This window comes from Chelmon rostratus, chromosome 4 (genome assembly GCF_017976325.1).
Source record: "Chelmon rostratus isolate fCheRos1 chromosome 4, fCheRos1.pri, whole genome shotgun sequence".
Taxonomy (NCBI): Eukaryota; Metazoa; Chordata; class Actinopteri; order Chaetodontiformes; family Chaetodontidae; genus Chelmon; species Chelmon rostratus.
In genome coordinates this window covers 20,369,352-20,382,094 of record NC_055661.1, presented here as the reverse complement: position 1 = coordinate 20,382,094, position 12,743 = coordinate 20,369,352, and the positions used below count along the sequence as shown (strand labels likewise).

Here is a 12,743-nt window from a genome sequence, read left to right as displayed (position 1 = left end):
GCTGCCATACACAAACATGACAAACAATGAAACATTGTACATTTCACATACTAAGGATTTTTGCTGTGTAAAGATAATTGTCAACGTATGTCACAGATAAAATAAACAGCCTTTATGACACACATTTAACGGTGAAACTCAGCACTAACTTAATTTAACAGCTTACAGCTCGTCTCATTTCAGTTGTCGTGTGCTGCCTCGTGATGCTGCCCAGCGTGTTGTCTGTTGGGTGATGTTTCCTCATGACGAGGAGGATGTCTACTGCATCGTTCATCTGCCCTTCCTCGCTGGACACTGGATTTTGTAGCCCACCCTGTAGGCCTGCAGGTACACACGGGCCTGGTTTATCCTGCAAACACAACCACAGCAATTATAACTTGATCTATCTATCTCAACCTTTACGTATGTTAAAATTATGGTCCACAAATGAAACTGTAACACAAACCTTATTTGCTTATGCAAGAGTGTTAAATCATGAACTTTTATGGCATGTTTAATCTATTTAAGTGAGCACATAGTAGTGACGGGTAGATGACAGCAAATCTCTTGGAAGTCAGTTTATTTTTCCATGACACTACACAGTTCTGTCATAAAACTCAATCTATCTGCTACTCCAAACAGATAACTCAGGATGTAGAGAATGTAATAAGAAAAGAGGTAACCTGTATTTAGTGCAAAGCTGAACTCCAAGGGGCCCACAGCGGTCCACGTAACTTTCCCTAAACGCCTTTCTCACAGCTCGAGCCATGCTGACCACTGTGGTGACCACTGGGCACGTCCTAGGACAAACACAAACAATACAGTACCAATACATATTATACCACTGTCCATACTGTATATATCTACCATATAGCATATACTACTGTTTATGCTGCACATATCAGACCTATAGTTTATAAACTGAAGTCATATTTATTCAGTTTATAATATAAGCTTCTAGTATTACTCGTAATTACACCTGCAATTACCACTGCGTATTTATACTTATATTTATACCTGCAGTTGCCTCCTGCTGTCATAAACTTAATTATACACTGTATAATATATAATTAACTGTAGCTATTAGTCTGACTGGGAGGCTTTCAGATTGACTCTGTGTGTATGTGGAAAAAAAAATGGGTGTGCTCCCATGTGTGTTCGCGAGCTTCATCTGCTGTCAGATGAGAAACCTTGATACACAGCGGCTAAATCAACCCGATGGAGTGCACAAGAAAAATAAGACGAATTTTACTTCAGTGTCCACCAGGAAAATTCAGGCCCTGCAAGATGTGTCAGGTTTATTGACTGAATTGTTGAATTGTTGCAATTGCCTAATCACATATAGAGTATGATGACAGTTATGCATTGCCAAATAGGTCTTTAAAGGTCCAGTGTGTCAGATTTACGTGGATCTATTTGTAGAAATGGAATATAATATTTGTAAGTCTGTTTTCATAAGTGTATAATTGTACACTATACTTACAGTCTCTCACAGCGCAGACCTGCAGTGCCCTCTGGACAGGAACAGGTGTTGTGAGGACTGCAAGTGGCCCCGTGTTGGCAGGGGGGCACACAGGGGGTGGTCACCGCTGCAGACACAGCACACAGCAAGAGTCTTAATGCAAAGTGAAGGCAAAGAAAGGTCTTTCACACACACACACACACACACACACACACACACACAGACGAACCTGTTTCACAGACGCTTCCTGTAAATCCTGTGGCACAGCGGCACCTGTTATGGCCCACACACACTCCACCGTTCTTACAAGGTTTCTGACACTGAACAGGCTCTGAGGGGGACAGATGAGAGGAAACAGGAATGTACTCAGCAGTAATCAGACTCAATAAAGGTGATACAACATATATACAACAAAAGCCCACATGCAATAACGTTTGCTGTAAAGTTTGACCTTATTTGAAATGCACCCTGGACTGTGTTTAGTAAGTCATGTGATGGGGGGAAATGACTACACAATAAGCTGCAGCATCTATCGATCCATTATCTATAACCTCTTATCCTCTGGAGGGTCATGGGGTTGACATCGGGCGAGAGGAGGAGCCTTCAGAAACACCAAACCAAACATTAAACATTAGGACTGCAACTAACAATGATTTTGTGATTCATCTGGTTGGCTTGGTTAATTGCTTGGTCTATAAAATGTCAGAAGTTAATAACTGCATGTAACAAGTTCCTAAAGTCAAAAGGCTTGTTTTGTCTGGACAGCATACAAGTACAGCATATTTAACAAAAAAGAAATCTTATTTTCCTCATCCCTTTAATCATAACATACACACAGTAGAGATACAGAACAGTATATTTTTTATTTTCCATATGATTTTGTGTGAGTGAGGGCATTTCTAGCTCACAACTAGATGCTTTGAACTCTGCACCCATAAGTAGTTTAGAATAAAGCTTTTGTCTCCACAAGGGAGGATTTGGCTTACAGACAGCTGTCAGTAATAATAAATACAGACTACATTAGTACTGTTGTCATTGTCAGTTGTTACCAAAATAATCTACAAAAAGCTGTGAGGAAGAGGAGGAGAAGCTACAAACCTGGTAACAACCAAAAAGGCATTTTGTTTAAAAAGCTGAAGAACTGATGGAATAATGGAGCCTAAGTCAGTATCTCCTCTGAGGAGGTAAAACCTCCCTGATGAAAGCAAATCAGCCTCACTGTGGTAACAGTGCTGGGAGCTGAGAACAAGTTCACAACCTCATAAAAGCAAGTGAGTTTCTGTTTTGCATAAATTAGAACAAGTATGGAACAATTCTCATGACTTTCACTTTGATGATGATTTGTTATTGACTCTTAAATTGCTTTTTAGGTTTTACTAAATTGAAACAGGGGTTAAACTGGGCCCAGTATGTAAAATGCATGCTGACTATAATATATAACAACGGACAGATACAGTACAGATAAAGCAAGTGCAATCTCACCAATCTGGCAACGAGCTCCTTGCCATCCACTGACACATGTGCATTTATTGACGTCCACACATCTTCCCCCATTTTGACAGGCAGGAGTGCACAGGGCTGCAAAACAACACACACTTGGAGGTAGCATGGGTGATCAAAAAATCACAATTTTTAGATTAATAATTCGATTTTTAATAACACATGTTTTACCAGGCAGGTAGAAATGACATGTCATCTTGTTGCCCACCCAGAAGAACCTGCATGCCTGGTTAACCCCTTGACGCCTGAATTTATTTAGAATTATATTAAAAAATTAATTCTTTGTGTTTTTGCTTTCAAATTGATCCTAAATTAAGAGAAGTTTGTTAATTTTTCTGTAGCACATACAATAGATATAAATCTAGGTATGTTGCAAATCAGCAACAACAGACGTTAATGCTTAAATGCAATAAAAATACTTTTTTTTCAAAATTCATAAATGTGCATCCTAAAAGCCATTCAAAATTCATTTATTTCATCAAAACAGCCACAAAATTGGCTTACAACCATTACATTGTAACAGCAACACAACGGATGTAGTTTTCACTTTGACCGGTCCGATGAGAAACCAGTGCTTGCAAAAGGTTCCTAGGTGTGTGTTGAACATGCACAAACCGGCATTAGAGGAATGCATGCGCGATTTGGCTGCAATGTGGATTAAAGCAGTATGATGCGAATTCGCGACAATCGGCGTTACGGGGTTAACTGATACCGGATGTGTTGGTTGTTTTGTTACTCACGTGACAGGCACTGGAGGCCGGTGTAGTCAGAGGGACACTGGCAGGTGTCAGGCCCCACACAGCGACCACCATTAGCACATGGCAGCTCACACACCGCTGAGGGAGACATAAAGAGAAGTCAAAGCTGGATAAATAAAAATGGTAAAAGATAAAAGGAAAGGTAAGAGAGCTTTGGTCATAAAAACAGCGACGAGTGGTACATTATGAAGGCAGTAAATTAAAGATGAAAAATGAATAGCGTAGGAGCACAAAGCACCTCAGCACATACTCAGATGAAGGGACGAGCTGGTGTGCACAAAGTAAGACTCATAAAATCAGCAGAGTGCAAAAAGTCATTCCAAAAAGGTTAGAGTTACAAAATGTGCCCATCTTGGTTTTAAGCACAGTTTGCTTTGTTTACTCAATATAACACCTATATCCTGGTCTCTACAGTGTCTGCTGAAACACAAGTGGGGCAGTCTTCATTAACGTCCGTGTCAGAGGTGATGTACCTGTGTGGCAGCCTGCTCCGGTCCAGCCAGGAGGACACAGACACTTGTTCCAGCGCATGCAGGTGCCCCCGTGGGCGCAGGGTGGTGAGCACATGGCTGAAATAAACAACACGTCCATTTCTCACGGCAATGTTCGGTTTTGCATTTGCACCATAAAGCTGACTCCCAATCAGCTCTTCATTAGAACCAAATAAACCACAATCACAATCTTTAAACAAGGACGTGTGTCAGAGGATATGACACCTCATTTTACTTTTAGTACACTGCAATGCGGGGTACACAAATGAAACCTTAGAAATAAGTATGGTGTCCTCCTACCACCTCCCTGCTTAGTTTAGACACTGTTGCCAGTAATATGTTGTCTCTCTATTTATCTGTGTTCACGAATTATATCTTATACTCTCAACCCTGTGATGTTCAGCATTAACCTTTGCATGTATGTTGTCCACATACTACAGTGCAGGTGTGTACCTGAGCAGCCCAGTCCGGGGTAGCCTGGAGGACAGTCACAGCTGTTTGGGGCCACACACACTCCGTAGTTGTGACAAGGAGGGTCGCACACAGCTGGAGAGGCAGAGAATTCAATAGGCATAATTTTGCATGTTTAACCACCAGAATGAAGCAGCTGCTTTTGCTAATACTGTTGTCTGCAATATTCATCATGGTGGATGGATTAGGTGTTTGATGCTTGTCTCACGCTGGCACTTGGTGAGGTCGTCAGTTCGTACTTCATAGCCTTCCCTGCAGGTGCAGTTGAACCCACCGGGATGGTTCGCGCAGACCTGCTCACAGCCTCCGTTTGTGAAGTCCCCGCACTCGTTGACATCTGATGATAAAAGATAGCGGGACAGGTAAACAGGGAGATGTTCCAAAACAGCAATCTCTAACGGCCTGTTCATTTCCTGTTGGGCTGAGCGACCCGGACGACTTGGCTGTGTGCTGAGGGCTTATCATCCAAGATAAATTTGGCCAGGGCTGATCTGGTCAGAGTCATCATGACTCTGACCAGATCATGACTTTTTTTCCAGCTGATATGATTTCTGTTTGTGAACAACTTCAGTCTGGCAAGTGCAAAATGAACCTTTCCGACCTTTCTTCACTGTTTTTTTCTGCAAGACTACAGCAATAAATGTCTGCAACAGAGGGTGAAGGACTGAAGGAATTTGAGTGTTTTTTTGGTTTGTTTGGGGTTTTTTCTACATTATATGTATTTAAAAATCAGAAATTCTATAACATTAGCCCATAGTGTCATCAGAAGAGAGCACCTCATCAGTGAAGGTGGAGGCAGTGTGAGGTGTGAAAATGAAGTCTCACCCAGGCAGCTCCTCAGGTCTTTGCCCAGCTTCCAGCCTGCTCGACAGCTACACTGGACCTGCTCCTCAGCCCTCACAGTACAGAGGTGCTCACAACCACCATTTCTCAGCTTGCAGGATGTAACATCTGTTCGGGTGAGAAGGAAACTTCTTCAGGATTGAGCATTTACATTTCTAAAAATGTTTAGGGCAGAGCTGAAAAGATCATGTTACAAATGTCCCAAACCCCCTAATCCCATCTTCTAAATTCTGAAATTTGCTGCTATTCTGTCACATAATTGACAGTAAATTTAATACCTTTAATGTTTTGGGCTGTTTGATGGACAAAACAAGACATCTGATGATGGCATTTTATTGACAATAATCATTAGTTGCAGCCCTAATTTTGGGCAACTGAACTGTCAAATTATTGGACAACTTTTAAATGACAGACAAAATCAAAACAGACTCAAATTCCTTGAATGTGTTCGCAAGATTGGCCAATAAAGCTGCTTCTGATGGAGCACAAGGTACAAAGTACATACAAGTACAAAGACAATGGAAAAACAGTTTGGCTTGGTAATGTATTGTTCTCATATTCTAAACAGGAGTCATTCATTGCTGCAATTTCTTGATAAAAACCTGAAAAATCTAAATAACATGATGTCAACACTGTAATTAGGAACTTACTGCTGCAGGTGAGGTTGTCTGTGTCCAGCAGCAGAGGAGGAGGGCAGTGGCAAAAGTGTCCGCCTAGAGAGTTGCTGCAGGTGTGAGAGCATCCGCCGTTCTGGAGTTTACACTCATCAATGTCTGCGTGCGTACACACACACAAACACACACACAGACGAGGTAAACATATTTTGGACACACCTCTTTGTGCAAGAGATTCCTGACTGAATCGTGCACACAGACACACAGAAAATGAGATAACATGAGATAGCATATTCATGGAAGCTTTTGTCTCTGCAGCATGCGGGTACATCAGCCTGCTTAAAATGACTGAAATGAGCAGGTAAACAGCAGTGAGAGACGAAAGAGCGCCGGGGCGTGACTGACCCACGCAGGTGTGGCCATCAATGTGCAGCTGGTAGCCAGGCCTGCAGGAGCACTGGAAAGATCCTTGAGTGTTGACGCAAATGTGCTCACAGGTCCCATTCAGTGCTGAGCACTCATCCACGTCTGGGGGATCAGAGACATTAAGCTGACTCTTTTTCAGTTGGAAAACATGGCTTGATGTAACAGCTAATTCAGATTTCAGTTAAAGCACCATTTGCAATTCATTCATAGCACTTGTTCCAACAAGCATGGAGGGCCTGGGCAGAGGGGTTCACATAAGATGACAAGTTAATAAGATGCTGTTTGTTTGGATCAGGCGACCAAAACTGGCTTTTGAGGATGATACAGGGACCCTTTGATGGTTCTATTGAGTACAATGACTTGGAACCCCCCTCCTCTTTGGTGGTGACAATGGTTTTGAACTACTGTGCCTCCACACAGCCCAGCAGAGTGGAATCAGACTTCTACAGCCTCCTGAGTGGCAATTATGCTGTCTACCAATCACAGACATTTTAATTAAATTAATTAATTAATGTTATAGCACATTTTGCATTATTATGTTTTTTTCTTTGGACAGAGTGGGGCTAGCAGCTTCCCCCTGATTCTGGTCTTTCCGCTAAACCAAGCTAAGCTAAGTTCTAGCTGCAAACAGTAGTATCGATCTTCTCGTCTAACTCAAGGTAAAGTTAATATGCATTTCTCAAAATGCTGAACACATAAACATGCTACACACAGTAGTTCTAATTACTTTGTAGTTAAAACCATTTAAGTGTAACCTCACTGTGATGTCACCCATTGTTTTGGGGGTTTTTTTTGGACTACTGTTTGTGTTTTGGTCTTGGTTGTTTGGAGCCAGAAGTGACTACATGTTGACTAGAAGGTGGAGTTGGGAAGGACAATGACTGCTACGCCTCTATCCTGATTGGATCTGACAGAGAACCCTAGGACAAGCCATGGTAGTGGCTTGTGAATCACAAGGTAGCCACGCCCTAAAGCATACCCTCCTTTATTGTCTATTTTATTCTAAATGGTAGAATTATTTAAAAAAATGAATGTCATACTGTATTGAAGAAGACTTGAAATAAGGGATTGACACCATGAACTCATGACAAAACTGTTTACCAACTTGGTAAATCAAGTTAAAAGTAGGCTCATTTTCTCATAAGCTTACAATCAGACTTCTTTTTGCAACCCTTGTGGCCACTGGAAAGAATGCAGGTTTAAAGCACCTCAGACCCAGAAGCTTCATCCACTATTCATACGATCTATGGGATAAACTCATGTTTGCAGTTGGCGTGACGGGATTAACACCCTACGCTGTGTTTTACCTGTGCAGTTGCGTCCATCCTGGTCCAGCTGGTAGCCTGAAGCACACTGGCAGCTGTACCCTCCCAACTCGTTGGAGCAGTTGTGTTCACAGTGTCCGTTGTTCACAGCACATTCATCAACATCTGTAAACAGGGACAATCCTGAAGAACTCGTGTTTGGTGAGTGCTGCGTGCCCAAGTGCTGCTGGCCCACGCAAGTACTGACACTAGTGTCACCGACAGACACTGAGTGATGCTGAGCACCACTAGTGGCAACCAAGTGGAAAACACACACACTGCTTACCCACCAAAACAAGCGTGTCCATCTCCATTGAAGCCCTGGTAGCACTGGCAGAAATAAGAGCCAATGATGTTACCACAGCGAGCGTTGATGTCACACCCGTGACTACCTGACGCACATTCGTTCTCATCTGGAGAGAGAGAGCACACACAGATTTTTTACAAACCAGATCCAAAACTCAGTTCATTTCCATTCAATAAACATTATCCTGCCACTCGGGAAATTTTTAATGGAAGGCATAACAGGGAGCATTAAAACACACGCACACAAGTAAGCCGACCCCGTCTGCAGGAAGCAGAGTTTTCCACGGAGGGACGTCAGCACTAATTGCTTACCTTCACAGTGTGTGCCGTTTCCCCGGTAACCTGGTCGACAAACACACTTGTAGCTCCCAAGCGTGTTCTCACACACACCCTGACCATCACACACCGCAGGACTCTCCGCACATTCATCCACATCTGGGACAGAGAGAAGGGACAGACAACGAGAATGCTACATACATACAGTATGTGGCTTTTTCATTCACTTACTTTTCTCACATTATTTGCAATGAAACACTTTGTTCCTGATTAAAAAGCAACTGTTGGCGGTGCGATGAACCCCACTAATTTGACTGCAAAGATAATTTTCATGTCACCAAACCCTAATCAAGTCCTTATTAGGCATAAGTAATTTAATATTTTGTCCAAGCATCACAATGGGAAGCTGTTATGTTAATTTAAGACAATATTTTCTTTTCCCATTTCCAGATTTCCCTTTGTCGCCCTCCACATCCATTACTTTGCCATACCAGTGTTTGAAGAAATAGTCATTTTGGAAATAGTAATATATGGGTAAAAAATAAAGATGTATTACAAGAAACTGACCCTTTCCAAACACTTGTTGCTTATGATTGTTTATGTTTAATCCCTTAAAAAGCAAGCAGCACAATTTAAGCATAGGCAGCACATCATACCTTGACACACGGTGTAGTCTGGACACACAGGACCTGAGACCAGAAGTGCAGAAGAGTCATAGAGAAAACAGAAGGGAGATGTAAAAAAAAGAGAAAGCGGACAGAGTAAAGGGAATATTTTAGAGGAGGAGAGGAAATTAGTCATTAAATGAAAGGTGAAAGAGGGGAGAGAGGGATTGGAAACAAAAACAGAGCGTAACAAAGCGGGCGAGCGGCAAAGCAGCAGATTGAAGCTCTCGACTCCTGCAAAGCCTTCCTTCCTATCAGCGGGAGTTATTAAGTCTGGGCCAACTCAAGCAAAACATGAGGAAACTCGCAACTCCGGATCAAATCTGGACATCAGTCTTATCCAGCTGCAGTGAAGCTTAACCTTACCGACGCAGGCAGGGGCCTCTGCTCTGAAGCCCGGCTGGCACTGGCACACAAAGCTGCCAGGAGTGTTCACGCACACATTTCCCAGCTCACGGCGACACAGCTCCTCGAAGCTGCACTCGTCTACATCTACAGAGGAGAGAAACCAAGCGCTGCGAATAGGAAGTTTGACAGCCTTGTATGGATTATAGAGTGTGGAAGTGTGTGCGACATGGTGTCTCAGCCTGTGTTTTGCCATGAAGTTGTTCTTTGCACATTGCTGTTGTAATTATTTGTTTGTAAAACGCATCTGATCATACGTTCTTCTTTGTGCATTCAAGTGCCACAGTCACACACACCAGATGTTCAACATCAGCCTCACCTACACAGCTTTGTCCATTTAGAGCCATTACATATCCCGAGGGGCACGAGCAGGTGAAGGAGCCAGGGCTGTTTCTGCATTCGGCGTTACCCTGACAGGCCTGCAGGCCCGTCACTGCAGCAAGAGCGCACTCGTCTATGTCTGTAAAACCCACGAGGCACGCGTGCGTTATGACCATGCTACACAGGCAATCATTTCTGAAACCACATGCTCTCACGCACACACTGTACATCCACTCTCACACACACACAGATGCTGACGAACCCTGGCACCCTCCAGCACCCATCAGGTAACCACGGAGACAGCTACACGAGTAAGAGCCGGGGGTGTTAGTGCAGCTGGCATGGAGGCCGCATGGTCCTGGCCCCTGTTGTTCGCACTCATCAACATCTGTTGGGTAGAGAGAAGACAATATACTGCAAATACATATGAATGATACAAATATGGTTCTGCTGTCAAATTCTGTATTATTGCTGAATTCATGCAAATAAAAACTGGTTGTGAATTGTTAAAATGCAGAGTGATTAGATTTATTTCCCAAATTGGATGTTGCACCTTCAATGAAGCACTGGCTCTGATTCTGGCCCTCCTCACCTTTACAGCCTGCGCCTGACTCCAGAATGAAGCCCATAGGGCAGGTACAGCTGTCGTCATCGCCCTTCGCCATGCCAGATGGACAGCCACAGCCTGTGCTGTTCTCCTGCATCACCTGGTTTCCTGGACACCCGGGAGCAAGGCTGGAGCTCGGGGAAACTGTGGTCAAGGAAGCCGCTAATGTAAAAACAATAAAAGGGTGATTTAAAGAAAAGCGGAAGAACAAAGCAAAAGAGAAACACAGCAAAAGCCAAAAAAAAAAAAAAGAAAACTCACATGTGGCAGGCATGTGGCTCGGTGTAGTTTCACTGAGATTTCCAATGGCATTCTCCATCACCTGAGTCTAAAACAGGAGAAACCAGGAGCTTAACTCAAGCCGTCATATCCAACAAGGACATATCTACATGGAAATATTGAGGGCTTCCTCAGTCACTGGCCTGGCTCTTGGTGAGCTCCCCCTCTGTCTGTTTCAGGACTTCGTTTTCATTGTCCTCGGGGCTGTTCAGAGGCTCAGCCACAGACGAAACCAGCAGCAGGGCTGACAGGAGGGCCCAGAGGTGAGTCATCACCTGAGTCTGTGTGGGGAGGAGGAGGTGGTTAGAGAGGCATCAGCAGGCCTGTCCTGTACACACGGAGGAATCGACAGTAAGGTTGACTTTAAAAAACTACAAAGGGTGGATAAGTGTATCAGGGCTGCAACTAACGATTGCTTTCATTGTGGATTAACCTGTCGATTATTTTTTCAATTGAATGATTAGTTGTAGAAAACATCCCAAGATGACGTCCTCAAGTGTCTTGTTTTGTCCAAAATCCAAAGCTATTCATTTTGCTGTCAGAGAGAAGTAAAGAAGCTACAAAATACTCACATTTAAGAAAAAAACTGTAAAAATTACTCAAACCGATTAATCGATTAGCAGAATAGTTGGTGATTAATTCACCGGCAGACGACTAAGCGATTAATCAGTGCAGCTCTGGAGTTTATGGTGAAATGACCCTAATGTGAACAGTGTGCAGCAGTCACAGCAGCCATACAGTGCATGTCCAGGCATGCAAAACAACACAGGGGTAAGAGCACCCTGTGATTAAGTTAACATCAAACCTCTGCGCTGTCTGCACAGAACAAAAGAGATTTACAGCAGCTGCAGTTCAGCCACATGTTCAAGATAAAGTCAGCTGAAGTTTCACAGAATGAATCTATAAAAAGCAGTTTTTTAAGAAAACTTTTGCGACAAGAGATACACAGAAATCCGTGGGACTTACTTATGTAATGATGCGCGACCCAAGCTGAGTAAAAGAGTAACAAACTCGCTCCAGCCGACTTACCCGGGTTAGATCTAGTCGCGCTTCTAAACCGGGATAGAGAGAGAGACGGAGACAGCGAGTTATCCAGATGCCAAAACGAGCTTCCTGTCTTCTCCAGATGCGGACTCATGCAGCCGCGAGCCAGCTCTGTGTCGGTGCGGGGTGGGGGGCTGTACACTGCAGCGGTGACTCCACATCCTGTCCAGGAGCTCTGCACTTCCCATTCCACCAATCCCGAGGAGAGAGCTGCAGAGGAGCCGCAGACAGGCCCCGCCGGCTGCTCCGCGGTGCCCCAGCGCTGAACCCTGCAGCAGGGGGTCATAAACCAGGCAGGAGGCGCGGTCAGCCGGGGAGGGGGCGCGGAGGGTCAAAGAGGCTTGACATGGCTGAAGAAAAAGAACCTGAGAGGACACTGAGAGGTGTAAATCACCTAACTCCTACATCACAGGTACTGAACACCACATGATGGCAGCAGGTGACCTCTCTTTGAGGTCAGAAACCTTGACAGACATATACAGTTAATCACGGACTTCTGCAAGCAGCTGCAGTTCAGATTTTTCTGACTGATGCACAACTTCATGCCACTTTGCTTTGTGACCAGAGAAAAACAGGATGTATATAAAGAAAATACTGGCATCTTGGACCCAGATGTAAGTTGTATGAGCCACTGGCATCAATCTAGAGTTATTTTCTGCACTCTGACAAACTCTAAAAACTTCAGGCCAGCTGTGGCAGAGGTGCTTCGATCTTGCATTTCAGCAAAAGCAGCAGTACCACAGTGTACAATTACTCTGTTAAAGGTAAAAATCCTGTTTTAAAAATGCACTTAAGTAAAAGTATCAAAATCAAAAAGCACTCATTATGCAGAATTACCCATTTCAGACTAATGCATATTGTATTACAAAATTGTATTATTGTTGCATTAATAAGTACATTTAATGTTGCAGCTGGTAACAGTCGTATTTTTTCTTTTCTTTCAAAAGGTGGCTTGCAAATTTCACCAAGGGGTCAGTGAAGTCCATAATATT

General features: G+C 43.5%; 1 protein-coding gene across 3 annotated transcripts; it reads right to left on the bottom strand.

Moving 5' to 3' along the window:
- Window positions 1–11,873, bottom strand: si:ch211-221n20.8 (neurogenic locus notch homolog protein 1). 3 transcript variants are annotated; one of them, XM_041935923.1, is made up of 23 exons: window positions 11,737–11,873; window positions 10,851–10,988; window positions 10,690–10,756; window positions 10,414–10,590; window positions 10,084–10,209; window positions 9,820–9,960; window positions 9,462–9,587; window positions 9,087–9,119; window positions 8,467–8,589; window positions 8,139–8,261; window positions 7,852–7,974; window positions 6,524–6,646; window positions 6,155–6,277; window positions 5,487–5,612; window positions 4,870–4,998; window positions 4,644–4,736; window positions 4,173–4,268; window positions 3,682–3,777; window positions 2,924–3,019; window positions 1,671–1,772; window positions 1,463–1,568; window positions 663–779; window positions 1–349 (listed from the first exon to the last, which is right to left on the bottom strand). In XM_041935923.1, exons 2-23 carry the CDS (start codon window positions 10,977–10,979, stop codon window positions 271–273), a joined length of 2,454 nt encoding a protein of 817 aa, XP_041791857.1. In that variant the 5' UTR covers window positions 10,980–10,988; window positions 11,737–11,873; the 3' UTR covers window positions 1–270. The 3 variants fall into 3 exon arrangements, with proteins under 3 accessions (XP_041791857.1, XP_041791858.1, XP_041791859.1); XM_041935924.1 differs by having other exon boundaries at window positions 10,414–10,572; XM_041935925.1 differs by lacking the exon at window positions 9,087–9,119.
- Window positions 11,874–12,743: the final 870 nt, after the last annotated feature.

Coding starts and splice junctions, on each gene's coding strand:
- si:ch211-221n20.8 (XM_041935923.1), bottom strand. CDS start 10,979: ATGACTCACCTCTGGGCCCTCCTGTCAGCCCTGCTGCTGGTTTCGTCT. Junction 6,278..6,523: donor TGATGGCCACACCTGCGTGG/GTCAGTCACGCC, acceptor GTACGCACGCAG/ACATTGATGAGTGTAAACTC. Junction 4,737..4,869: donor CGACCTCACCAAGTGCCAGC/GTGAGACAAGCA, acceptor CTGCCTCTCCAG/CTGTGTGCGACCCTCCTTGT.